The sequence below is a fragment of the Nicrophorus vespilloides genome, unplaced genomic scaffold, assembly GCF_001412225.1.
Source record: "Nicrophorus vespilloides isolate i.1.1-1 unplaced genomic scaffold, Nicve_v1.0, whole genome shotgun sequence".
NCBI classification, from domain to species: Eukaryota; Metazoa; Arthropoda; class Insecta; order Coleoptera; family Silphidae; genus Nicrophorus; species Nicrophorus vespilloides.
In genome coordinates, this window is record NW_017098938.1 from 18636 (window position 1) to 45320 (window position 26685).

Sequence of the window (26685 nt, forward strand, 5' to 3'; positions counted from 1 at the left end):
TAGAGATGTGCATCTATATAATGACATTTATATAAATGATTTTTTTTTATAAATTGTTTATAATAATATAAATAATTTAAATTTAATAAATTAATTGATAAATATGAAAATGTCTCAAGCTTAAATTTAAAGCAAATCAAATAGATGAGGTTTTATTGGTATCATGAGATTACTATAATTCTCACAAAATATTAAAGTAACTTTGTTATTGCCAGCTGTAAAGGTGAGTTATTATATTTTTTTTCTTCTTAGTGTTTGCTATTATTTAAATTGAAGTAAGTTAAAAGTTTAAACTTATAATAATGGGAAAAAAAGTAATAAATTAAGTAATTAATAAATTAATTGTTAATAAATTAATAACAAAGTTTGTATTAAAAGGTTGTATAAATAGTGAACAAATTGACAACAAAATTATTGAAAGTTCAATGGTTTTTAGTATTTTTTTTATGTATGCAATAAATTTTAGTTATTAAAACAAATTCTTTTATTTTATTGCATTGTTTATGAAATAATTTTAACAAATGGTTTATGTATTTTTTTTATAATATATTTTAATAAAGGGATGTGAGGGACAAGAGGTTATGATTTTTTTTTCGTTTAATAAAAGACATGATTATGTTCTTCAATTGATCTATTTAACAAAAAAAGTCTATAAATAATTTAATTTGCAAATAAATTATTATTAAATATCAGAAAAATAATATATGCTTGTATATATCTATATATTAAAAATAATTATCTATATTTAATAATATTTAGCGCAGTAGACAAAGAAGAATAACGAATAAAGGTGAATGAAATTATTACCGGCTTGTAATGAATTATCTGTTGTAGTTGGCCACAAATTTCATTCCAAAAAAGAAAAACAAAACAAAAAGATTACAAAACTAGAGAACAGCGGCTCTGATATTAATTAATACAGTCTTCATCGATAGAATGGTAGTTAGTATACGTTCGAGGCACATTTCGGATTCACGTAGATTTTGGCTTAGACAAAGTATGAAATATATTCATGAGGCATGACGCCTCTTCTAGGATAGAAGGTATGATTAACGGAATAATTGAGAAGATTCGTAATGTTAGAAGTATAAATATCAGCAAATCGGAAGAGACGACGAGAGAAGTAAGTTGGATTATGGTAAGTGCGGAAGACGCTACCGAACTGTTCGTTGAAGACGCATTTGATATCATTGCGTAATTTATCCCGCTCCGCCATCCATTGGGCCAACACAAACTGCTCGAGTTCATCCTCGCAGTCCTGATTATCCTCGATCAGTTGAGTTAGCATCTGAAGCCAATTTGCGTCCTGCTTAAATTGATCCTTGTTCAATGTCTCGATCTCGTGCTAAACAAACAATACAAATAATACAAGATAGTAAAAAAAAATAACAAGAAAACTCACTGACAACTCGTTGATGATGGCTCCAGTCCTCCAACCGTGCTCCAAGGTGACGTCGGCTAAATCGCTGTAAGGATGATCCCCAAAGTAGAGGACTTGATGACCGCGCCAACCAGTCAACTCTTGCAACTGTTTAACAGTACCTTCATAATAAATAGTGCCCTTTTCTAACTTGGTAACTCTGTCCCAAATGTGAGTTCCGCTACGCTCATCGTACACGCGGATTGGTCTAGACTCATCAGTAAAGAACCTCGGCTTCCTGGCTTGGACAATGACGACATCGAAATAGTCCTTCCAGTTAGTACCAACTAGTAATTCCATGCCCTTGTTGCTGCGTAAACGAAACAAGGACACATGAATTTATGGAACGGCGAAAAAAGTTTAATTGTTGCGCTTACACGAATTTGTAAGGGCTGTTCGTAACCAAGAAGAGCTTCTTGTCGGCACTTTTTAGACGATCAAAGAAGTACCGTAAATCTTTGTTGTCCTCTATGTAATCGGAGACGTTCTGTGACACGATCTTGTGCATCACCGGATGCGAGCTCTTCACAGAACTCTTGACGTCTCTGAACAATATCTCAGGATGATAGTCTATGTGGTTGCGCTCAAAATAATCAGCTACATTGCAGAGCAAACCCATTTCGGGAACGGAAAATAAGTCAGCTAGTTGAACCATCTTCGAATGAGATCCCTGCAAAATTAGCTAGAAAATTGATTAGCTTACACATAAATGATAAATGAATGTGTTGTTAGGTCTAAAATATGTTATGTAGTTCAACATAAAAAAAATATTCTTATTTTTTTTTAACAATCAATTTATAATTTAGTAGAATTATGTCATTTTTCATACTATAAAAATATTAAATCATTGTTAAAAAAAGAAATTATCACATACGAACCCCATCTATTGCTATATGATAAAACAAAAGCATTTTTATTTGTTAATACACATATATTAGTCAAAATCCATTGAGATTTTTTAAACAAGGAAAGATTTGACACCAGTTGTGTTTATATTATCAAAATTTTATTTTTCTGTATATAAATTATATATGAATATGCATTATTTCTCTAACAGATTATTAAATATCAATATATAACGTATTATGACCACTGGAATGATGATATAATAGGGTGTACGCTCCCCTCGTTGACTTTTAATAGACTAAATGTAGGGGTTCACAAACATTCGCTTTGAAAAGATCCTTGAAATCTCATAACCATTATACTATAACTGTCAGCATTGAGATTGGTAGTTTATATTCATAATATGACCTTAGAGAGTGCTTTTGATGGTAACATTTTACCCATTTCCTAAAGGACTTTAGTACTTCTTAATTAAGTTTTGAGAAATATGAGCAATAAATCAGGAAAATCATTATTAAAATATTAGTGAATCCGGACTGATCGAATCCGCACTATGAGAGATATACGAGACTATAAAAATTGGAACTATAAGGAACAAATTCCCTAGTGTCATATTAAATGGTATTTTTCATGTTGAGACCATAAAAGTGTTCACCCCTATTCTACCCTACATTAGGTCGCCGCATACAAACAATTATTTTCTTTTCCCCCTTTGTACTATATAAATAGACCATCATCTAATTAATTTATTTTATTTCTTATAAATACTATTATTATTTTCTTAATTAATCTTAATTAATAATATTTAAAATGTATTTCAACGTAGAATTGGATTACGTTTTGTGATCCAAATAATATATACTTTACTAAAAAATATAGTCCCTACAAACTAGGAGGGTTGCACCCCTTAGAGACCTTTAATATCCCAACACTAGGGTGTAAAAATATTTGGTTAGAAAGGGTCAATCCCTTTTATTACCAGTATAATACAAGTACCACTAATCTCATGCATAATCTCCTCAAGTGTTTACTTATGTATTACTAAAAATGCACCAACTTGTTAATTTCTAGATAGATTTTTTTACTTATTAATAAACTGTCCTTGGCCTTTCATGTATGTATAAATTTTTATGACGCGGTACTCTATCCTCTTATTCAATTATGTTTTATACAACGTCCGCTCAAACCTATACAGTGCTATACATTGTTACATAATTTAATACAGTCATCATTTCCAAGATAGCAAAAGAAGATCTGCAGATGCAAGCTTATTTCCTACTGCTATGCTTAATTAGCACATTGCTTTTCTCCTCTACAATAGTAAAAATTATTGGTTACGTATTATAATTAGTACGTTAGCAAAAATATACATCGACTGTAAATTATTTATACAAATAGGTTATGGTTTTATCACTGGGTTGTGGAATTATAGTGAATCCTATACATTATAATATTACAATCACTCGATTTTTCTTATCTGACGCACCCCTTGATAATAAAAAATATATGGAAATTTAATAGGGTTTCACACCCCTTTAGAAATTTACGACTCTCTTTTAAACCCAGCAATAATTAAATATAATATTGTAATTAGACAAAAACAACAATTTCAGTAATCATTAAAAATAATTAACATATATGAATATGCATAAAATAGGCTAATGACCGAAGTCTTTGTTGTTTCATATTAATTTTAAAAAAAGCACACAGAGCGTAAATTTTGTGATAATTAACTCATAAATAAAGAATTTAAATCTCAATTTCTTATATTTATTTGTTCAATTATCACTACACTTTTATCTATAAATATTGTTATCAATTGCAATCAATATCAATCTATTGCTACTACGAATTCAGTTGAAAATAAATTTAGTTGTGATCATACAGTTGCTTAATTCTACTTCGAAATAAGTTTACTTATTATATAATGAAATGATTCTCGAAATAAGCGAATGTATTATATCTAGAAGATTTACTGTAATTACGTAAGTAAGTAATTACGTAACATATTTAAAGTAGATTAATTTACAGCATAAGATTATTTGCAATCATAATTGGAATATATGATGCATTCATAAATCAATAAATAATTACTGAAAATAACAATTAACTTGTCTCCTGTTTGTACAGGCCTTGACATAATTATGAAGTTTTATCATAATTGTGTCACAATTTTGTATTTTGCTGTTAATAGCGAACGTCGCTGTTGGTCTTAGTATTATAGCTTGACCTAAGATTATAAAACTTTGATATTTTGAAAATAGAATTGATTATTTTTGTTAATTGGTAAAATTTTATTAATTTTGTGAGAACAAATATCAATAATGAATCAGATTTAGTGGTTGTTACTTGATTGGTGTGAGAAATGTTTAGAAAGAAAATGTAATGAGTATCTACCTGGCCACTTTTAGATTGCCCTTCCACATAAGCTATTGGTATTATTCTGTTCTTGTATAAATGCAAGACTTCCTCAGTGGATAATGGAGTCAAGCCTCTATACACAGAGCCAAACTGTATCTGCAGGAAAGAATCCAACTTGAGGAGTATGCCTTTCTCAATATCATAATGAAGGCCTCTAACTGCAAATCCTGGCTTGTACTCCAATTTACCAATCTCTTTAGGATACTGCATATGGAAAAAGAAAACAAGAAATAGAAGGGTTGCCTAGGCATGTACAAGATCATGTGTTACCTTATATTGCTCGATTAAAGTCTGCCTTGCTAAGTTATAAAGAAGATAGTCCATGGAAGGCTTGTAGCAAGCAAGGGTGTAATCATAATCGAAGCCATAAACCTTGACTTCCTTCAGATCAAGCTCATTGCAAGCAAACACAGCCTTCACATTAACATCTTTGGGAAGCTTCTTGGCTGTAATCAGTATGTTTATTATCGTAATTAATTGTGAGGAACGAATGAGGTTAGATCCGGCTGGTTACGGTTCAGAAGGAAAGGACAATGGATTGTGTTTTTTTTTATCTCGTTCCGGTGATGATATAAGTTCATGACACTCACATTTGCACTTGTCTTTGATCCTCTTGTAAGCGGCTTCCAGGCGAGCGACGGTGTGGGTCCTTCGTTGTCGCTTACCTATCCATTCGAGTCCTTCCCCAAGGAACAATCTCGATGCATTAGAAGAGCGCACAAAACCGCATAGCATCATATCGATCGAGAGCAATCGAAATGTTGTCAATTTTCATTCGAAATCTGATTCGCTAATCCCCTATCCTATTGCCAATTACGAACCATCAAGAGTTGCGACGCATGCGTTGCATAGTACATCTGATTAAATGTTATTATTTATGAACTTGAAGGGCATCAAAGGCTATTTCTAGTTGTTAGGAAGGACACCACGTGTTGCGAATTACACCGGATTTCAAAATTTCGCACTCAATCAAAAATATATTATTAAAAAAAATCTATCAAAGGAAGCAAAAAAAAGAAATATGATGGATATTTGTATTATTAAAAAAAAAAAACGAGTTAGGTTGGAATTATTTCTAAAACATTTATTAAGTTACAATATATTCCAAATAGTATAAATTATAACAATATGGTCGTTATGCGAAAAATAAAATGCAAATGCAATAACAAAATAGAGTAGGAATGCTTTAAAATAGACGCTTTTCATAGTTAAATAAACCATGTACGTTTCCTTCCAGTTGGGCAGAATAAGTTCTCCTTTCAAATTTCAATTCTCCCACGTACATCAACCTCCTGAAATGGACAGTTTTAAATATTTTATATAATTATTTAGAAGGTCGATAATTACCTGAGTTCGGTTAATGACATAGTACCGATATCTTGAAGACCGTGCCTGAGACCACACTGCAAATACGGCACGAATCTGTGGACAGATCCCTTATCGACAATTGAACCGCTGACTCCTTGGGCGACTTTCATTTTATCCATCTCGCTGTAAAGAAAACATAAATAATTATGCACATTAAATTTATCGGTTGTTGGGTTCAAATTACTTGTGGAAGTATCGGTTCATTGCAGAACCCATGGCGTCTTTCCTGTCCATGGCTTCGAGACTGCCCATACCTCTATACTTCTTCAACCTGACTCCATCTGAGAAAAAGTATTCACCTGGGGCTTCGGAAGTGCCCGCCAACAATGATCCCATCATAACTGAAAGTATAGAATTTAGAGATGTTCATTTTTACATCATAAAACCTTTTACCTGTAGATGCGCCCAATGAAAGCGCTTTCGTAATGTGGCCAATGGATTGAATGCCACCATCGGCAATTATAGGAACGCCAAAGTTCTTTGAGTACTCAGCTACCTTATATACAGCAGTTGCTTGTGGTCGGCCTACAGCCATCACCTCTTGTGTTATGCAGATGCTTCCGCTGCCCATGCCTACTCTCAAAGCGTCAACTCCTGCTTCAATTAAGTTTTTGGCTTGTTTAATTGTGACAACATTGCCACCGATGACTTGAAGTTTTGGATACGTTTCTTTAATGAACTTAATCATTTCAATTTGGTACACTGAATTTCCTTGTGACGAATCCAATACCACGACGTCAACACCAGCTTGGGCAAGGATGCCCAAACGTCTTTTATCCTCAGGCCTAGTACCGATGGCGGCTCCCACAATGAGTTGCTTGTTCTCATCCTTCGACGCAAAAGGATAACTACGAGCTTTCTTTAAGTCGGTGCGCGCCATCAAAGCTACTAAATTGCCTTTTTCATCAACGATTGGCAGTTTTCCTTTCTTGCTCTTTTCGAGAATAGCATTAGCTTGTGGCAAATTAAGACCCGCTTGTCCAGTCACTAAATCCGTTGTCATCACCTGATCCAAAGTGATCTTTGTGTAGTTTGATCTACCTTCCATGAAATCGATATCACGGGATGTCACAATTCCTACCAATTTACCACCAAGTTTGCCAGTGTCGGTAATTGGAATACCGCAGAATCCTTTTTCTTTTTTTACGTTCAGTACATCTTGAACTGTATTTGTTGGACACAGCACCACTGGATCATGGATAAATCCATGCTTATATTTTTTGACCTTTTGTACCTCATTGGCCTGGTATTCTGGCAAGCAATTGTGATGTATAATACCAATTCCTCCACAGAGAGCCATAGCAATGGCCATGTTAGATTCAGTTACTGTGTCCATTGGAGAAGAAACTAGTGGTGCTTTTAATATAATATTTTTTGTCAACTGAGACGATAAATCCTAAATAAAATAAATCAAATATATATAATTATATAAAATCAACGAGCATAAAAGTTATAAAAATACTTACCACTTGGTCAGCAGAAAAGTTAATGTATCCAGGTAAAATTATAAAATCACTAAAAAAATAAATATTGACAATTAATAATGAACTGAAAAGTATTATTTATATATTACTTGTAGGTAAGGCCATTGCCGGATGTGATCATCTCTTTGGCAGTCATGCCATCTTCAGGTAAATTGTCCATATCACCGTTGGACATCTGAAATGTGTGAATTTGCAATGTTATCAAATATTCCTTGAATAAATAAACAAAATTCTATATTTAGCAATGTTTACGAAATTTATAAATAAACAGTACATCTAAGCAAATAAACGATTCTGCTTTAAAACAACAATAAATAAGTTATTTTGCTTACACTACGTTCAATTTATTTTCAATGTTTTCTTAAAAGATGGTCGAATGTCTGACATTAATTTCAAAATACACTTTACGACGAAGGGTTTTTAAACATTTCGCGTGTTACAAGTAATTGCGCATTTCTTAATGAGCAGCTGAACATTAATTACTTAATGTCAACACGTAAAGCACGCAGAGCTCCGAAGTTTTACTAAGAACCGGTTGCTCCACGTGCTGATGAGGTTATATTTAAGAATCAATAACATTAAAATTCTTGAGAACAAATAGGATTTAAAGACACCTACCTTGTTACAATTTAAAAAATAAACACTCTTATATTTGTCAAACGATTAAAATTAAATTATTTTAAAAAACTGAACGTTTCTTGTGTACTTAACAACGTTCGTGACTATAATCTGAGGTTGCACGATGGATTTATAGCAGGTATATTTCAGTAGACTTAGAGAGAGCGCGTGGTGCACAGTTTCATACCACTGTAGCCAACACTTAAAAAAAAATAGAAATTAGCAAGACCAAACCAGATGGTTCTTCATAACTTCCGGTCAAAGCTTATTCCTCATTTAAAAGTATTGCGTTATATTTATAAAAATATATTAATAATATCAAAGAACTTTTTAAAAGACCAGTTTGCTTACTCTAAGCTGATACACTGCAGATATAAAAAAATAAATAATCCCTAAATAAAGCAAATTCATTAAAATCAAATTATTATTTAAAAAAGAAAACTCAATTTCGCATGTTCCTCGGTGTATATTCGTATTATAATACAATGAAATCATTATACAAATGTGTATAATTGTATCATGGACCTATTCACTTGTAGCCACATGTCAAATGCATATCATAGATGTGCTATGATCTGGATGGATAAAAATGGTAGAGAATTGCCGTTTGGTTATTTGAAATAGTAATGAATTATGCTTTAAACAATTTAGACTTTATATTTATATATAATATAAAAAAATAATAATTAATGACGAATATCAAATTATACGCAATGTTACAGAAGACGTGAAACATTTTTTGTCATAGTTTGTTCTTATCTAATTTGTTGCTTAAGCTTACTGACTATGTCATGTCATTTAGTCAAAGAAATTAAAAAAAAATACAGATCGCGTAAAAAGGAAAGTCTCTCTAGGGCATAAAAACAGAATCTTGTATTGGTGTTACAATTAATTGGTATTACTTTTGCGGTCCAGATGCAGAACAACACTGTTACAGACATATACAGACGGATACATTTTGGGGGTGTATGTTTGGAACTGGGGGAGTTATATTTGGGGGCCGGGTCTTTCATATTATTACTTTTTGCATTGTTTATTTGCAAGAAATTCTGTAAGGTCAGATCATGTCTCGCACACATTCGGTGTCCAACGCTTGGATGAGGCACCTCATGAAAGCCATTTCTTTTCTCGCGTTATCAAACATGGTACGCGGATCGCTGGCCGTGCATTTCAGGCAGTTCGGAGCGAAAACCATTGCCAGGTTCGAAGCGTCCATTTTGGTATGTTGCACTACTTCCGGCTTATTGAATGTCTGCAGGAAGCGTACCAGATAGCACAAGACCAAGCGATGTAGTGTAGGTAAACGTAGTACTAAATCACAAGCTCTTCTAGTAGTCATAGGTTCCGCAACGCATTCGGGATAAAGGATGTCCGGTATCAAGGGCTCGTACAGTTCCCTCAGCCAGAGCTTCAACAGGTTGGCTGGTACGTGGGCGTCGCTGGGTTCGCTCAGCTCCCACCTGTCCATCTGCCCCTTCAGCCTAGCTACTTCATCGACGTCCGCAGATACGCGGAATATACCTTCCGTTCTTAGACCTTGCAGTTTCAGCACTTGTTTCGATAGCTCCACCTGGGGCCAAGGGAGTTTCCGGTTCGGCCACCGGGCTGCCTGTAGCTGCATCACTTCCCTAAGAGTGTTGCCGAATAGACTAGCTTGGAAGATTTGGGTTCGTGCTGCTTCGATGTCGTCCAGCTGCGGTCTGCGAGCCGTCTTCTTACCGCCGGATCCAATTCGCTCTAACCTTTGGCACGCTACAGTCGCGTAATGGTTCACCTAAAACAAAACGTTGGGCATTAAATTTTCAGACACCTTAACTACCGGTAAACATACTTGTACGTGTATGGGCCATCGGCTTACATCTGGGAAGACTTTGGAAAACGTAGGATTCCTGTGTCTGTTCAAATAGCCCAAAAGGGCTGGTTGAAAAGTAGGCGATGGTGGAATGAAGTTCAGTGCAATGGTCAACAACTCCCAACCGCGCAGTAGAGATTCTTTCTGGTTGTTCTGTGTCGTTTGTCGACACAGTTGCACGTAAAGTTCATCTCTTAATAAGGCTTGCGTGTGCGCTGCATTGAGGATTTCAACGAGGACCGAATTTAGAGAAACGTCGGGCCTTGCCTTGCGATCTCCCATGTACACTTGAACATGTCTGAACATCTCTAACGCCTGCTTGGTTACCGTCTTGCTGGATGCCAACAGTGGCCTTTGAAGCGCTCTAGATGACCAACTCAAAAGATCGCGTATACTTGTTTTGCGTCTGAATAAGCCACGAGCACCTAAATTCAAATTATCCGCAGCAAACTTCTCCATATCCGCTTCCCGCTCTGGCTGAAACGGCGGCTCGGCCAATGGTTTAAGAGGTGGCGCAGGAGCTCTTTCCCTAGGTGGCGGCTCGGTGACTGAAGCTGGCAAATTAAGATATTCCACGGGGCGCAATTTATGCGGCAAATAACTGCCTTCTGATTGATCTGAATCTTCATTATCTGGTTCATGTCCTACAAATAAGCAAATTTAATTAATAAAGTAATAATTAAATAAAATATATTTTACCAGTCAAAGATTCACTTCCACTATCTGAGTGTTCACTATCTGAATCTCTGCTATTGTTAAGTAGAAAATTTTCGAGGGGTAGAAGATGTGAGTCATGCCAATTTGAGTACAGTGGTCCTTCTGTGCTGCGTTGACTGAAACTGCTGCTTCTACAAAGTTCACTGGATTTGCGTCGAAATTGTGGTGTGCTAGCACTCAAACTCAACACTGGACCTCTGCCAGCTGATTCACCAGTTTGTGTTGATTGGTGACTTGTAGCTGCCGGAGTGCAATCAGTATTGTGTTTTAATGTTTGCAATTTGGCTAAAGGTATAATATCACAGTTACTTGGCTTATGCCAGACTGTTATCTGAGTGCTTGCATTATAGTAATAAAATCTTGCTGTGTTTGAGTCGAATAGTTCCCACCACTGATTCGAGTCAGTCCTCTTCACTGGCACTCCTTCTGGTGGATCCCACACACACTCTCCTGTGGCTAAATTTGCGTACATATGCTCCCCAGTCTTGGGCTCTATTATTTCCACCCATTCTACCCTAAAATACAAATTGTTTAGCGCGGGTGTGTCTACGAAAAAATATTGATTAAATACTGCCTGAATGTGCTAGAAGCCATTTTTTAACATAATTTGTACTGCTCTGGGATCTTTAACAACCTTAACCAGGAAACATTGCATGGTTTAAACGTAGTTTCGATGTCCTTAATGCATTCTCCTTTCACACTTGTCTACTACATTTCACCAAATCTATACATAATAAAAACAAAACCATAACAAGCAACGACAATTGGTATTATTGACCTACAATCAACTGAAGTGGGCCACCGCTACTTAAATACTACCAACCAAAACTTATTTCTTTCTATTGGCAACGCAGCTTGACCATCTCCAACTTCAGTTCAGATAATTCAAATATTTATTGCTTCAATCATTTATTTAGTTATATATTACATATGGGCATAATTAGCTAATATTAATACTAAAATATTTCTCTAATAAACCGCGATTTAAAATAATACAATACTTTTTATACATACATGTCTACAATATAAAAATAAGTTATTGTTCATTAGAATTGTTTTAAAGCTTTATGTGAATAGAAATCCTCTTCGTGGTTCAAATTCATTAGCTACCCCATATTTTAATTTACATCCTCACAGCCTCAGAGATGATAACTAGAAGATTTCCTACTCATGCTATGGATTCGCCGTTTGTAGATAAATTGCCGAAATCATTAATACTAGAAGATCCGTAATGTATCGAAGTAGCACCATTATCGGAATGGACCAAATTTTCAGAGCTGATAAGGACAGGTGCAATATACTGGTCATGGACTTCCGGGATGTTTGCTATGCTGTTATTTTGTTTTGGAGCACACGACGGGAACGGACTCAGCATGAAAAAGAAAAATAGGGTAGAAAATAGTCCAAGTAATGTTATAATGGACATTGTTGTTATTCCTCCTCGAACGACAGCGAAGGCGGCCATCGTAAGCTGCAAGATGAAGATGGCTACTCTAACCATTGTAACTGCTGAAGCATGTATCTGTTGGCCTTCTCCGCACATTGTAATCGGTTTGTAAACGTAGTAAATGTTGTGCTTGTCAACAAAATGTTTTAAGATTAAATACAGCATACCGAACGGTGTTATAAGAGGACAAATCAAACTGTAAACGGTGGTAACGGTAAAGATCAGCAAGCTCCAGGCGTAGTGGATTCCGAAAGGAAACACTGACAGGATTTCTTTCCTTAGCGAACATTTTTCCGCAGAAGATCTCATCAAGAGCAATCGCCATACGTACATAGCCAATTCCGGGAATCGCAATAGCTCTAGTGCAGTTCCAATAAGCGCTGACGTGATTACGTAGTTCACGAAGAACGCTCCTTTGTCAGGTAGAAATATGCAATCCCATCGAAGCGTTTCATTTGTTGTATGCAAAGATGATTCCAAAAATGCTTGAGCGCTGGTTAATCCAAGCGATGGTAAAATTAATACCATGAAAAGGAGAAACGTAAACGTTTTAAGCATGGTGTCATGGTTCTGTTTGGATTTTGTCCAATGGGACATCCATTGATCCGTGTAAGCTACAAACACTGGTAACACGGCTGACATGGTTAGCAGCAGAAGTGTGGGTACAAATTCAGCTAGAATTGGACTAAACGACTTCATAATATTCTCTTGTACTGTTGTATGCGTATTGATCATATTGACAATAATAGCAGGCGTCGTTAAGAAGAAAAGCGATATGAATAGTATAGCATTAATAATAAATGCTTTGGAGTACCAGTATCTAGTAGATATTTGTAAATTTTCCCAATTAATGTCGGATGGTGATGGTGCTCTCAACATATTCCAATTTCTCAATGTTCCTGGTTGAAAGGTGTCAATGATGCACTTCGCTTCATTCTCAGTCTCCACTGTTACAAAGGCAATACCCAATGGAAATCCAACTGCTTTTGCTCTTTCTTGTATAACTAAATTAGTTAACCTTTCTTCTTCCTGACTATAAAAATTCAAAGCATTCACAGTCTTCCATGGACAGCAAAATATGCAACCTATTGGTTGTAATTTCATATTAATTTCGTGATTAGTAAGGCAATACATTCTGGCATCGTGTGATTTTGCACGCTGTTTCTCAATATCCATCAGACGTTTAATCTTATAGGCAATTTTGACGTCTTTAATTTGGATAGTTGGATATCTCAAAGCAAAGTAACTTTTTATATCATCCTCATTTCTGTGACTACGTGAAATATGAGTTACCATAACTGTGCGCGAGGATAATTTTGTGGTGCTTGGTATTCTACTTGAACACCTCCTCATTATCAAAACAGTTATTGGAACAAAGGCAAAAGATGCAATGACATGCACCCAAAGCAATAATGAAGTAGGCTCCAAATTACTTAATGTTGTATGCCCAAATGTATATTCATTACCTTGCAATGTGCCTTGGAAATTCACTGGCAGTATAATAAATATGGATACTGCTGAAATAACCATCATTAGTATCAGCAAGTGCTTCTGAAATGATAAGTAGTGTGATGCATCTGGTCCACAACGTGCAAAGATCCTCTGGTTGTTGATGGTGAATATTGTTGGAAACCATGAGCAGCCAGCATCAGTAATCAATGAGGTTTCTGGATTGGTTTCATCTATTGCTATTGCCTCATCTGTGTTCTTGTAGAATAATTGGGTCCATTTCTCGCTTTGCACCAAAGCTAATCTCCCATAATCCCAAGCTTTGTTCCTCAAAATAGCAAATATTACAAGGAGCAGACACCATGACATAAAATTAAGTAGCAATGTTTCAGGTATGCCTTCATATACGTTTCCAATAGATGTTTTATTTATGCGCTTCACATTGAGGCAGGTGTCATTCTCATACTCGATAAACATTTTATTAGTCTGAAATGATATTAATATTAGGGTTACATGTAATTGTCAATCAATTTGGAGCTTACGAATCAATTTTAGGTTTGTGTTGAAATATTCTTGCAATATTATGAGCAAACAAATATTATATAAACATTTTATAATGTGCACTTTAAAATTGTGTTAAAACACCACTAAAAACAGCCATGATATTTCTGACAGGCGCTGTCAATTTCGTGGCAATATTACTCATTGTTAGTCATCTTGAACAACAATAAAATCTAATATTTTTAAAAAATATAGCTTTATGTTATTTGAATAATATATAAATCCTGTAGTATATAACGAATATAAATCGTAGTTTTATTAACATACAATGTGATGTATATAGGAAGTCATCTAACATGAGAATAAGTTATTATATACACTATAAATAGGTCATCCTTTCTAATACAGATGGTGCTACCTATCTCAACTAAGGTGGTACAAATGTGTATATCCAGGGCCTCCAAACAGTGTTAGCCCAGGCGCCCAAAGTTAACAGTCCATTCCTGCCTATATCAAGACATTTTTAGATACAATTATATAATATGTATGGGCTTCAGTCTTTCAACCTTTTTCTTTATATTTCTGAAAAAAAAAGGACTTTATTTCAGTTTCCTTCAATATTGAATAAACTAAAGGTTGTTCATAACTATAACTTTCTTTTACTAGAAAAATTAAAATAAACATTTATTGTATAACAATTATATATGCGAATATTTTTGGCTACAATTATGAAAAAAAAAAACTGAAATTCTAGAATATTATTGAGATAACTATGTGAAAATAATAATAATAAATAGCAATGAAATTTGCCAATGTTCATCTTACACATTTGTGCAAATATAAATAAAATACAAATGTATGTAATGATGATAATAGAAGATTTGTTAAACGAAATATTATAATGAATTATCAATATTAATTGTATAATAAAATAGTAGTAAGACAATAAACACAATGCTACAAAAAAAAACCTTTCAACAAGGAAGGTTCAATAATATTGTAGAACTATAATATTTTTACTATAATATATTCTTATATATAAAAAATATATTGTCTGTATGCATTTAAATACAAAGCTTTGGTTACTAGCATTATTAGTAAAAATTGTATTTCAAAGAAGTTATCGAATTTGATCATAGGAAGACTGATTTTTGTATTAAATGAGGTGAAACAATGACAAAAAATGAATATTATATTTAACGTGATATAAAAATGGTAATATGTAGATGAGATTTATATGGAGGAGAGTGTCCGTTTCTCCTTTACTGTTAACTCTGGATGCCAGGTGTCTACAATGAGGACCAATCGGAAATCTGTACCATTATGCCATACTTCGTGCTCAAAGCTATCGTCAAAGATTAATACCTTCCCCTCTCTCCAGGATCTAGAACAAATCTCATTATTATTTTTTCTTTTGAGTTCGTTATAGTATGACAAATACCTAGTTTCTTGTGCCACCCTAATGTAGGTTTTTGGTGGTACTACAAGTCCAAGATGCGCCCTTAGCCTACAATTTGTAGGACCGCAGTGAGGCCAGACGTGAGTGCCAGGATGCATCACGCTGAACTTAATTTGACCGCGTCTACAACCTGTGGCATCTGATAAAGATTCTACTAATTTACATGTGAAAGGACACCGTTTGCAATTGTCCTTATTCTTAACGCCTCTCGCGTACAATTCGAGCTGTTTCCAATCCCCCTTGTCACGTAGATTTTCAGCTTCGTCTTGAAACGATCCTTTACCATTTAATGCGTTAGTACCTTCGTTTCGGATAAGTTTATAGTTTGCTTCTAATGATTTGAAGAATTGTTGATATCGAGGTAAATCTCCAATGCTCCACCATGGTTTACCAGTTAATCGATTTACGTTGTACAGTGATCTCTGGTAGAGGGACAGGAAGACTTTGTTTGCGACTCCATCTATGAAAACCTATTAGACTGGTTATTGTATACTATAAACATGGATTGATATAAAAACTTACATCTTGCGCTTGTTTAAGTTTTCCCAATCTTGTTAAAGCATCGCCTAAATGGAAATAGAATCGACCATCAACAACGCCTTCAGCTTTAGTATTTAAGCCTTTGGCTAAGTATTTCATGCCTTCTTTTAAGTTATTATCAGATACTTTCAAGATGAATCCATAGTGAACTAATGCTACACCATCATCTGGCCATCGGCGCAAAGTATCAACCAGCAAAGATCTTGCTTCTTTAATTTTATTGACGGTTAAATAAGTAATAGATAATTGATTTCTGAATTTGATTTCGTCCGGAAATCTTCGAATTAATAAGTTGTGGACGGAAATGGCTCTTCCATAGAAACCTATGAAACAACACAGGTAATACAAATTATATCATTGTACTGTTGATACATACCTATAAATCGCATGCGATTGATGCATCTTTCAGCTGCTTGCTGGTATAATATATCGGGTACGTCTTCCATGTTCAAGATTTTCAGGTAAACGTCGATGGACTTCCTCAACAATTCGTTGCTTCTTTCCTTATCGGCTAGTTGATCCAAGCAGTTCGCTTTTCCAAACAAAGCGCGAGGGGATTTCGGATGCGCGTCTAGGATTTTGTTAAAACGGACCAAAGCCAATGCAAAATTCTGTTAATTGTTAATTAAACACAGAACAAAAAAAAAAGGTAATACAAAATAATAAAAATAAAAACGAAATAAAACAGAACACGATTAAATGTAAATTAGCGTCGACGGGGATTCCCTCGAAAAAGTAAAGGATGTTGTGTATTTGTGTGCGGAAACCTTCTAAAGAGAACCACCGCCATTGAACCAAAAATACTTTATATATAGAAAACGAAACAAACAACAATCCAACAATAAATTATTTCAACCAAAAAGAAAACACACTAAATTTTCAAACAAATTAATTCAAAACTAAAATGGGATTGGATATTTTTTTTTGTTTACACCTATCAACATTTGTATAATAAGTTTTTTCGTGTCAATATCAATGATATTATAATAGAGTTCTTACGTTCTGTTGGTCGTTTTCATCCAACTGATCCTTGATTGCGTAATCATAGGAACTTGTGATGTTATCGAACTCGTACATGTCCTGAGCCCCAGACTGAGATTTCTGTTCCTTGTTGTCGGCTTGTTTGTCTGAAAAAAGAAATTGGTACTAAAGCTACTCGTTTCTATAGGGTTTTTAAAAATCCCGCCGCTTAAAATTACGTTTCCATTCAAATTCGTCCTCTTCTTCGTAAACCTCCGAATCCTCTTCCTCCTCTTCATCATCCATCTCTTTATTCAGTTTTCCATATTTCGCTTCAAATTTCTTTATGAGGTCGTCTGATATAGACTCGATATCTTCATCTTCTTCTTCTTCCTCAATATCTTCCTCCTCGTCTATATCCTCTTCGTCGTCGATCATTTCGTCTTCTTCTTCGATCAAATCTTCATCCTCTTCCTCCTCCTCCATTTCTTCCTCTTCAACATCTTCGACATCTTCAACCTCTTCCTCGTCGTATGAGTTTTCTGGTTCGCTTTCGGGAGTCAGAGACCTTTCATAGGTCGTTCGCAACTGTTGATAATCTTCCTTGACTTTCGGGTGTAACTTGATTTCTTGCTCTACGACTTCCTCCTCTAAACATATCCAGATTAATATCCAACTCCTAAAGCGCCGCAGGACAGAATACCTTCATCGTTGAGGATAACGTGTTCAACTTCCTCGACTTTAGGCGGCACAACAATGGTATTACGTCGCGATAAGTCTATGCCCGTGGTTTTCTCGTGCACCTCGTCAACCTTATCTAAATACGTTTAAATGAGTACTATCTACTTACTTGCAGCAATTATTTAATACGCAACAACACAGAAAAACAACAACAACAAAAATATTTATATTAAAGATCAGGAAATGCCAGTTGTTAGTTGCGCCATAGTATAGAAGCGGAGGAGACACATATAGATAGACTACGTTTCTTGCCAAAGGATTAAAAGAAAGAAAAAAAAAACAAAAGAAATATTAATCAACTAATTCGCAACAATAACAGGCACATGCGACAACATTGCTACAGACCGGATTTCCATTTTCTAACCAGCACAACATATGCCACGACCAATATCGCGACGCCGACTCCGAATTTAACAACCACTGCAAAACAGTGACTATTAAAAACTCGCATTTCCTGATTTATCGCCGTAAATATCTTAACTAGTGTTTAAAAATAGAGTGTCACCTACCGCCTTCGTTTGTTGCTTCTACGTGTTCCTTTTCATCCTCTACTTCCTCCTCATTATCGTCCTGCTCTTCTATCTTTAATATATAAAAAACATTAATTAAAAATATATCGCATCCTTTGCTATTCATTATATACATTCTCTTTGAATTCATCTTCGGCGCTTTTATCGTCATCTTCATTGACTTCTTCCTTGCTTTCGTTTTCGGTAATGGCAAGTACCTCTTCACTTAATTCTTCAGCTTCCTCGCTTTCCTGCTGTATATCTTCTTCGCTGACTTTATCATCTTCGTCGTCGGCTTCATCGCTCACTTTGTCCTCTTCTTCACTAATTTTGTCGTCCTCATCGCTAGCTTTACCTTCTTCTTCGTCCACCTCTTCGCTTATTTTATCATCATCGTCGTCATCATCCTCGTTTTCATCACTAACTTTATCCTCGTCGCTAACTTTATCTTCGTCGCTTACATTATCTTCATCGCTAACATTATCTTCGTCGCTGACTTTCTCTTCGACACTAATTTTATCTTCGTCATCTTCGTCACTTACATTATCTTCGTCTTCGTCGTCATGATGACTGGCATCGTCATCTTCTTCACTAGCTTGCTCCTCGTCGTGTTCATCTTCTTCGCTCACTTCCGACTGATGATCATCCTCCTCGTCGTGTTCCTGTGACTCTTGTAGATGCTCACCGTGGTCATCGTGATCTGCAGTTTTATCCACCCAACCTTCGAATAGATGTGAAAAGCGACTTTCGGATTCCGTGGCTTCGACTAAAAATCTGGAACATTAGTAATCATTGATACAGAGACATCACAACTTACGGTCGGTGAGTCCGCGATGCTCGCTGATGATGAGACCAATAAGGACGGCGAGTATTCCTAGGAGGATGAAGAAAACGAATTTGGCGCAAAGGCCACCTCCGGTACTACTATCCTTGTGCACGTGGATGTTGAGGTCGTCGGAGGGTGGTGTCGGGGTGCGTACGAAATGGGGATGGATTGTCTCTTCGACATCATCTGAAATGTATAAATACCGTCGATTCCGTAGTCTATAAATAAAAGCAGTTGGGCAACGGCGCGATGCATTTATAAGGGACACCACCGTGCGGACGTCAATGATCTCCTCACCTTTCTTTTTCTTCTTCTCGCGTCGCTTCCTGGGTTGCAGATCTCCCGACATGCTGGGAGATCGGTTCGGTGATCGCGGTTTAAGCGGAAGCGCTGGATGCTATGGCGACTGCTCTCATATACTCCCGTGGTCCTGATGGTAGACCACGTCTATTTTCGCTGAGAATTACCGCGGCCCACTGGCTGCGGCCTCTGACAATAATTTGAACTATTATAAGACGCCGGACTCCTCCGAGCTGTCACGATTCCTGAAACTAAAAATATTATTATGAAAGTGAGATCCAGTGGAACCCGGTGAAAACGGCCGCATGAGGTCCGACGCGTGGCTCAACTCCCTCCAGCTTCCCCTCGCTCTTTACACAAGCAGAATACAATTTTTCAGGAGGTGAACAAGATGAAGAAGCTATAGTTTTACGTTTATTTACACTACAAATACATTCATGTAAAATATATATTTATATGTATATATATATACATATATACTTATATATATATATATAGACAAACAGTTATATATATATATATACTACAGTAGTAGGACAAAGCCTTGGCCTGGTCGCGTGGCAGTGTGACGCTCGCTTCTACCCATTTCCCACGGCCTAGGGTAGAAATCCTTCCAATTGATACACACCCCTCTCCGCGGCACACCCCAGTATGCAATCATTGTGTTAATAACAACACCCCACGAAATGCGATTGTTTTCAGCGTATATTAATGTATTCATTGCGATCGTAAAGGAGACCTAACTGTGCCTCTAAGTAACGGGAGGATCCGAAGAAGAAGTACAAAAAATGGATCAAACGAATGAAAAAAAATGCACAAGCGGAAGCGAATTCTCCTTCCAAACAACAGGTAGTCTATGTGGGCGTTGGGGTGTAAGTGTGTAGAGGAGTCACGCGTCCAGGTACGTAGGACCACAAAGGCTTTCCCACAAAACGTCCCATTACCATAAAACGGTGGGGCCGAATATCGTTTCCGCATTCAACCCTTCTTGAGAACACCCCACATCGCCGAGTCTTAAATATTTTATTGCAGGAGAACGAACAGAAGAATAAAAATAATTCAACAACAAAATAGAGTGTGTGACGGAAGAGCGGAAACGCACAATACGGGACATATCCGATGAATTGTTAAATTCGTAACGAAAGTGCAACTCGACGTGGACACGTGTTCCGCGCGTTGCATCATTGTTTTAACTGCCGTTCAACTTGCTCCAGTTTATTATCCAAACGCCAATTAAACGCGCCCACATCTAAAGCTTCACGCAATTTCGCATCAGCGCTTGTTATATAATAATCATATACTGTTCATCAACGTACAATTACTGTACGTCTCCATACAGATCTATTATACAATCGTGGACCAAAGTTTTAATTAAAAACATTTTTTTTCGCCCACAATAATTTCCACTTCAATATAAAAAAAATACATTCATAATTAAACAAGTATCAAATATCTATTTATTTTTATCATTAAAATCAGTGATCCCAATAACTAATTAACAAATTATAAATGCAAGCCCCATCTAATTTTAATTATAATAGTAAAGTTTGTCTATGTTGGTAGGACAAAACAAAAAATATAAAAAAACAAGTAAATTTAAAAAATATCTTGAATGTATTCTACTTAAAAAGTTCTTCGACTTTTATTTGATATTACTTATATGATATTCGACTTTACACTGAAGGGTTGATATGTAAATGCTTTATATCTGGGGAACTACCTGTAATTTATAGTCGCATACATTAAACAAGCAAAACATATGTAATTTGATATGAAATAAATGTGGGGTAGAGTATGTTTGATCTTTTTTTTTTAAATTGTAAATGTTCCAAAACAGACGCTGGTCATATAAATTACAAATTCTATTTCAATGCAATCATCTTTCGAATTCCCTCTTTACAAAATTTTCTCAACCTTTGTGCCCTGAAACCTTTATATCGAAACAGATGGTATATCTGATATCTGGCGGATGCGGAAGAACTCCCCAAATTCGGTGCTTCGATATCTTGCGTCGAGGTCACACTTCGCCGCATGCGATCTGTTATTGTCGTGTTGCGCAACAGCCAGCCAGTATTGGGAGGGTAAACCTTGCTAATAGAGACAAACCGTTCGAGATTTATCAACTTCCGATTTCTTTATCACTTTCATCTCTATAAGATTTTAAATAAAAAACGTATATTTACATTTAAAATTTTATTTGCTACTTTGCCCTATATCAGTTTTTATAATATCTTTCTTTAATATATATTTACAAATAAAAAATGGCCCTACGTATTTTTGCCTTTTTTTTAATTTTATAAACAAAATTAAAACTTAACAATTTTGTTTCCTAAACAATATTTCATGTTTTTTTATAGACAATTCCAACATAAAAATAAGTTGTAAAACATGACTTCATTTTTTGTTATTCTTACAGCTCAATTGTTATTAATAATCGAAATCTTTCAGACAGAAATGGTTTAGGTTGATAACCTGCTATGACCCATTCGTAAATAATTCAATGTACTCACATTTATATATAAATATATCTGTTTTTAAAATACATAATTCTTATAATATATTTCTTCTGTAAATAAAAAAATAAATTCATTGCAATTTCAATATGTAATATTTCATAAAAGTTAAAAATATTTTTATTGAAATTTTCAAACTGGACTGATCGAAGCCGGACTCTGCGAGGTATTGTTGTAATTAGTTCTCTAAACTTTATATAGCAATCAAAAGTTATACAGGAATTATAATATTTAGATGAAACAACACAATAATGCAATTATGGATATACAAAGTTTGTTTGCGTTCGGTTCATTTTTTTTTATATTTCCCTTGGGTTCATACGTTTTTTTGATCGACACAAAAATAATATGTGAAATCATATATTGCCAATCTAAAAATGCAGGTGTTAATTTAGTTTACCAAAGTCTATTATTAAAAGCAAAACAAAATATTGTATATTCATTGAGAATATGTAAGAAAATCTGATCAACAATTTCATACAAAGAAAAGATTTTATTCTCATATTCGTGATATCATGTGATCATTTGTACAGCACTGATTATCCGGACTATACGAGGTATTACAGTCTTGATTTATTAATAGTCTATAATCTGTATTAGGGTAGGATTTTTTTTTGTCTTTAGCACAAATTAGGAGCAATACATATTTTTAACATTTGATATAATAAGAAAAAGGTCCTTGATTCTATGCTTGTTGTTTATTAAAACACTCTTAAAAAATAAAAATAAATTACTTTTGAAGTTTATTTTATTAAACGATGATAAATAGACTGCATTTAGTAAATGCTATAGAGAAATGTTAATCGAAAATGTGAGTACGATAATGTGAATTTGTTAATTGAAGAAAGGAGGATAATGTACTTAAGTGGCCACCGGAGAAGAGATAAGGCAGAGGCAACGAAAGGCTTGTGTGCGGTATGGTAGTATCGTATTAGTTTGCGTATTGTATTTGATTAGTTCCGAGTTTGTGTGGGAATATTTGGTTAGGAGGGTACACACGCGTTCGAGTCCTAATAGTAATAGTGGCAATTGGAACGAGTGCATCAGAAGGGTCGAAGGATAGAAAGAGAGACAAATACAATACACACGTATATGTATGGTGTTGTAGAACTTATCTGCAAAGCATAGGTATAAGGGTATAAGGGTCGCGTGTGTTCTTTCTGGAGCGGCTGAGTGGGGGTAGTTTATCGGAATAGTGGGGATGAAACGTGTCAGGACGACGTCGGGACGTCCGTCGCACCAACGGGACACAACACATTCAAGCGTGGCCAGTGCGTGTGCTACAACGCTCCGACCTTCCGCCGACACGCGTCCACTTCCTTCCGATCTCTCTTATCAAAAACCATCACAAGTGTGTGCTCATCAGTGATCAACGCAATGGATCACCTATCGCAGAACCCGCCACTCCATTGGGGATACTCCGGCACTAATGCATCGTCCTCCTGGGCTCCGGTCACAAGGGCCGCCAAGAGGCCGCTCTCGGAGAGTGACGATTGCGACGACGTCTTCTCCGAAGGATCATCCAAAGAACAGTGAGTTTGAATTTAATTAAACCATAAACTTCCGATTTCTAACATCTCTTCAAATCTTTATCATTAGATGTACATCACCTGGTGATACCGATAGTTGCCAAATGCTCTCCAGAAAGAAACGCCGAGGTGTCATCGAGAAGAAGCGTCGCGATCGCATCAACACTTCCTTATCGGAGCTGAAGCGACTTGTACCCAGTGCTTTCGAGAAACAAGGATCAGCTAAGCTGGAGAAAGCTGAGATACTGCAAATGACAGTTGACCATCTGAAGATGATACACTCCAAAGGTTAGTTATAGTTTTATTGTGATCCGTATACGCTGGTGGAAATGGACTATATCGAGCCCACCAAGCTTGTAAATCTTATGTGTAGTGGACCACCTGTTTTCAAATCAACGCAGCAAAAATCCGGTTCCGGTTCACGAAAAGCCGTATATTTAAGGATACCTCCTTGCACGGCGCTTTCAATGAACTTGTAGTAGTAGTATTAGTAGTAGTAAGTGGCGGGCGGGCTTGAACGCAGGTGAATGAAGAAGGGTTAAGTCGCCTCGCGTGGGAACCACGCCAGGTGGCCCGTGGGAAAAAAAACTAACATACATTCAACAGGTCGAAACCATCTGTTCTAAACTAATATCGATAATTTTCTTTTCTAGGATTGGACTCATTCGCGTATGATCCTCATAAGTATGCTATGGATTACCATGGAATGGGATTTAGGGAGTGCGCTTCCGAAGTGGCCAGATATCTCGAGAGGATCGAAGGTCTGGATATTCAGAATCCTCTCAGGCTGAGGCTCACTTCTCATCTGCAGTGCTGCGCGGCCCAGAGGGAATTGGCAACAAAACAATCTTCAAGCGCACCCTGGGGATACGGAGCAGGACAGCCACCTTATCCGCCACCTCTAAATCCGCCACTTCCGCCATCACCGGCTTCGAATCACGGCTCAGTGCATCCCACGCAGTCTATCCATCATCAGAATATGCACGACGTTCCGCCCCACTACGCTGACTTATCCACGTCCTGCGCCCAAACTTCCGTCGCTCCGCCAGAGTTGATTTCCTCCAGGTTGGCACCAGCCACTTCCGTTTTGACACCGCTGACCACAACCACCTCATCGGCTTTGGGGTACAGCCCTCATCAGTACCCCCCAAACTCATTCAGCATTCCGGCTCCTCATCAGAACTACAACCAAAGCAACGGCAGTTCGCAAGGCATGAAGCCCTACAGACCGTGGGGCGCTGAAGTGGCCTACTGAGACATTCCATTCGATTTGTAAATACGAGCTTATCTTGCGTGTATATAAGATTTATAAGAATTGCCAGCTTAATCCCAAAGCTTAACAATTTAATTAGTCACTCTATAGTACCTATTCTATTTATTATAACAACATTTTTTTAAGATATATAGTATTACTTGTAAATAAAATATAAACAAAAATTAACCAAAAAAAACAAACGGAGAAAAAATAATCGAACATATTTTTTATACGACAAATATTTATATAATAATTATTATTTTTATTTGTGTGTGAATTTGATCTCACTGATATTTCGATCATACTTTTTGTGACTTGACAATTGTGATCCTTGCAAAGTACAGCAATAAAATGCATTTATTTAAAAAAAACGTCACTTTCGTCATTCCTTCTACCCCGAAACAGTGAGAAGCGCAGGATAAAAGGGTAACGAGGACACTCATGCACGTGCATCGACATTGACCGGAACAAAGGTCTTGGTCATTTTCCACGTGAGCCCTCGCAGGTTCTCATGAGCGAATACCAGTTTTACGGGTTTCGCAAAAATTTCGAGGGGTAGGGTTGCGTAATCCTTTAAGTCGACCGGAAATGCGAAAAACTGAATGAAAAAAAAAGTGTGTACATAATAAAAGAGAGAGTGTGGAAAGGGAGAGATAAAACTAGAGTGTGTTTGAAAGAGAGAGAGAGAGAAAAGAGTTGAAATGCAAATTGTTGCGTTTTTGAGTTATTGTAGGGTTGTAGTAATATGCGACTTAACGTGGGGTGGCTTAACGTGGGAAATGGACGTAGGACCGACTCTCACCTACCCCTCGTTGCACACGCCACCAGTGGAGGGCAAAGGGGGATAGTACCTAGCGTAAAGCCAAGGATGACTCGAGCCCTGTCGACCCAATTACCCAAATTAGATTTCCATTACGTATCGAATAACAATTTTATTAGTTCCTCCCTTTTCGCGAGAGTAGCGCTAATTCTTTTTTCTCTATTCTTTTTTTTTTTCAATCGCACAGATGTGATAATAAATCCGGCAAATGTTTGCATATACAGTGATGCGTGCTGGTCTGCATTTGGTATTCCATTATTGTGCGAAACCGATTTCTTTCAATCTCCATGATTTTTGCCATTTTCCGGTCGAACGATCCGGATTTACGAGCCGCATCGATGCAGCTTCACAAAACACGCCATTGACATAGCAATTTACTTGATGAACTCATCCACAAAAAGTGAAATAACAAAACCACAATTGATCTAAACCAAATATTTGATTGTAAGCATCAATTGACAGATTTGTCATTCATATGTACGTATTTATATTGAATTAGATCATGGATAGTAGCATAGTCTCAAATTCATATTCTTGTGATTAATTTTATACATAACTGCAATTAAAATAAATATGTTTTTGTATACAAAATTTAGTAAATATAAATTAATAATTATTATTCGATTAAGAAAAACAAATTAAATTAAATTCTCAGAAATGTATGTAATAGATATTATTACATCTATGACAATTGAATAAAAACATATTAAGTATAATCAGCGCTCACTTAACATATAATCTTTAAATATATGTTCGATAATACGTACATGAAAATTTACAGCCCTGTGATGAAACTAATGTATAATATTCCTACAATAATGTCAGAAACATAGGCGGACAATCCTATGATCAATAACCCTTTCTATTATTATTGTTATAAATGAAAATGTAAGATAAAAGACATATCGGTCGCGTTATTTTAAATAGTGTTATGTAAATGTATATATTTATATGAAAAGTTACTGTTCGATCAATGTACATTCGTTTAGCGTACGACAGTTAGTACAAGTCAAATATCTACTATTTTTTAGTTCGAATTACATGTTTTATTACACAACTTGATATTATCAAAATTTGAATAAAGTGGAAACTAAACTTATTACATATTAT

General features: G+C 36.0%; 6 protein-coding genes across 9 annotated transcripts; 1 reads left to right on the top strand and 5 right to left on the bottom strand.

Annotated features, from left to right (window-relative positions):
- Positions 1-792: 792 nt before the first annotated feature.
- LOC108563629 (5'-nucleotidase domain-containing protein 3) lies at positions 793-5609 on the bottom strand. 2 transcript variants are annotated; one of them, XM_017922366.1, is made up of 6 exons: positions 5278-5609; positions 4958-5133; positions 4664-4891; positions 1798-2090; positions 1403-1730; positions 793-1345 (listed from the first exon to the last, which is right to left on the bottom strand). In XM_017922366.1, exons 1-6 carry the CDS (start codon positions 5423-5425, stop codon positions 989-991), a joined length of 1530 nt encoding a protein of 509 aa, XP_017777855.1. In that variant the 5' UTR covers positions 5426-5609; the 3' UTR covers positions 793-988. The 2 variants fall into 2 exon arrangements, with proteins under 2 accessions (XP_017777855.1, XP_017777854.1); XM_017922365.1 differs by having other exon boundaries at positions 1798-2102; positions 5278-5608.
- Positions 5610-5796: 187 nt separating this feature from the next.
- LOC108563628 (inosine-5'-monophosphate dehydrogenase-like) lies at positions 5797-8318 on the bottom strand. 2 transcript variants are annotated; one of them, XM_017922363.1, is made up of 7 exons: positions 8158-8318; positions 7629-7714; positions 7522-7570; positions 6449-7451; positions 6240-6396; positions 6035-6178; positions 5797-5979 (listed from the first exon to the last, which is right to left on the bottom strand). In XM_017922363.1, the coding sequence occupies exons 2-7, from the start codon at positions 7712-7714 to the stop codon at positions 5874-5876; spliced, it is 1545 nt and encodes a 514-aa protein (XP_017777852.1). In that variant the 5' UTR covers positions 8158-8318; the 3' UTR covers positions 5797-5873. The 2 variants fall into 2 exon arrangements, with proteins under 2 accessions (XP_017777852.1, XP_017777853.1); XM_017922364.1 differs by lacking the exon at positions 8158-8318 and adding an exon at positions 7872-8003.
- A 531-nt stretch (positions 8319-8849) lies between these two features.
- LOC108563630 (rho GTPase-activating protein 39) lies at positions 8850-11525 on the bottom strand. Its single transcript, XM_017922367.1, has 4 exons — positions 11298-11525; positions 10709-11241; positions 9989-10653; positions 8850-9931 (listed from the first exon to the last, which is right to left on the bottom strand). Exons 1-4 carry the CDS (start codon positions 11318-11320, stop codon positions 9215-9217), a joined length of 1938 nt encoding a protein of 645 aa, XP_017777856.1. The 5' UTR covers positions 11321-11525; the 3' UTR covers positions 8850-9214.
- Positions 11526-11699: 174 nt separating this feature from the next.
- LOC108563627 (CSC1-like protein 2) lies at positions 11700-14325 on the bottom strand. Its single transcript, XM_017922362.1, has 2 exons — positions 14165-14325; positions 11700-14108 (listed from the first exon to the last, which is right to left on the bottom strand). Exon 2 carries the CDS (start codon positions 14097-14099, stop codon positions 11895-11897), a length of 2205 nt encoding a protein of 734 aa, XP_017777851.1. The 5' UTR covers positions 14100-14108; positions 14165-14325; the 3' UTR covers positions 11700-11894.
- Positions 14326-14762: 437 nt separating this feature from the next.
- Positions 14763-19690, bottom strand: LOC108563626 (aspartyl/asparaginyl beta-hydroxylase). 2 transcript variants are annotated; one of them, XM_017922359.1, is made up of 12 exons: positions 19456-19689; positions 19150-19344; positions 18467-19098; positions 18333-18405; positions 18169-18243; positions 17786-17899; positions 17322-17732; positions 17122-17249; positions 16499-16733; positions 16105-16445; positions 15565-16052; positions 14763-15507 (listed from the first exon to the last, which is right to left on the bottom strand). In XM_017922359.1, exons 1-12 carry the CDS (start codon positions 19505-19507, stop codon positions 15357-15359), a joined length of 2895 nt encoding a protein of 964 aa, XP_017777848.1. In that variant the 5' UTR covers positions 19508-19689; the 3' UTR covers positions 14763-15356. The 2 variants fall into 2 exon arrangements, with proteins under 2 accessions (XP_017777848.1, XP_017777849.1); XM_017922360.1 differs by lacking the exon at positions 18169-18243 and having other exon boundaries at positions 19456-19690.
- Positions 19691-22699: 3009 nt separating this feature from the next.
- Positions 22700-24853, top strand: LOC108563624 (hairy/enhancer-of-split related with YRPW motif protein 1). Its single transcript, XM_017922358.1, has 3 exons — positions 22700-23503; positions 23571-23788; positions 24154-24853. The coding sequence occupies exons 1-3, from the start codon at positions 23349-23351 to the stop codon at positions 24753-24755; spliced, it is 975 nt and encodes a 324-aa protein (XP_017777847.1). The 5' UTR covers positions 22700-23348; the 3' UTR covers positions 24756-24853.
- The last annotated feature ends 1832 nt before the right edge of the window (positions 24854-26685 follow it).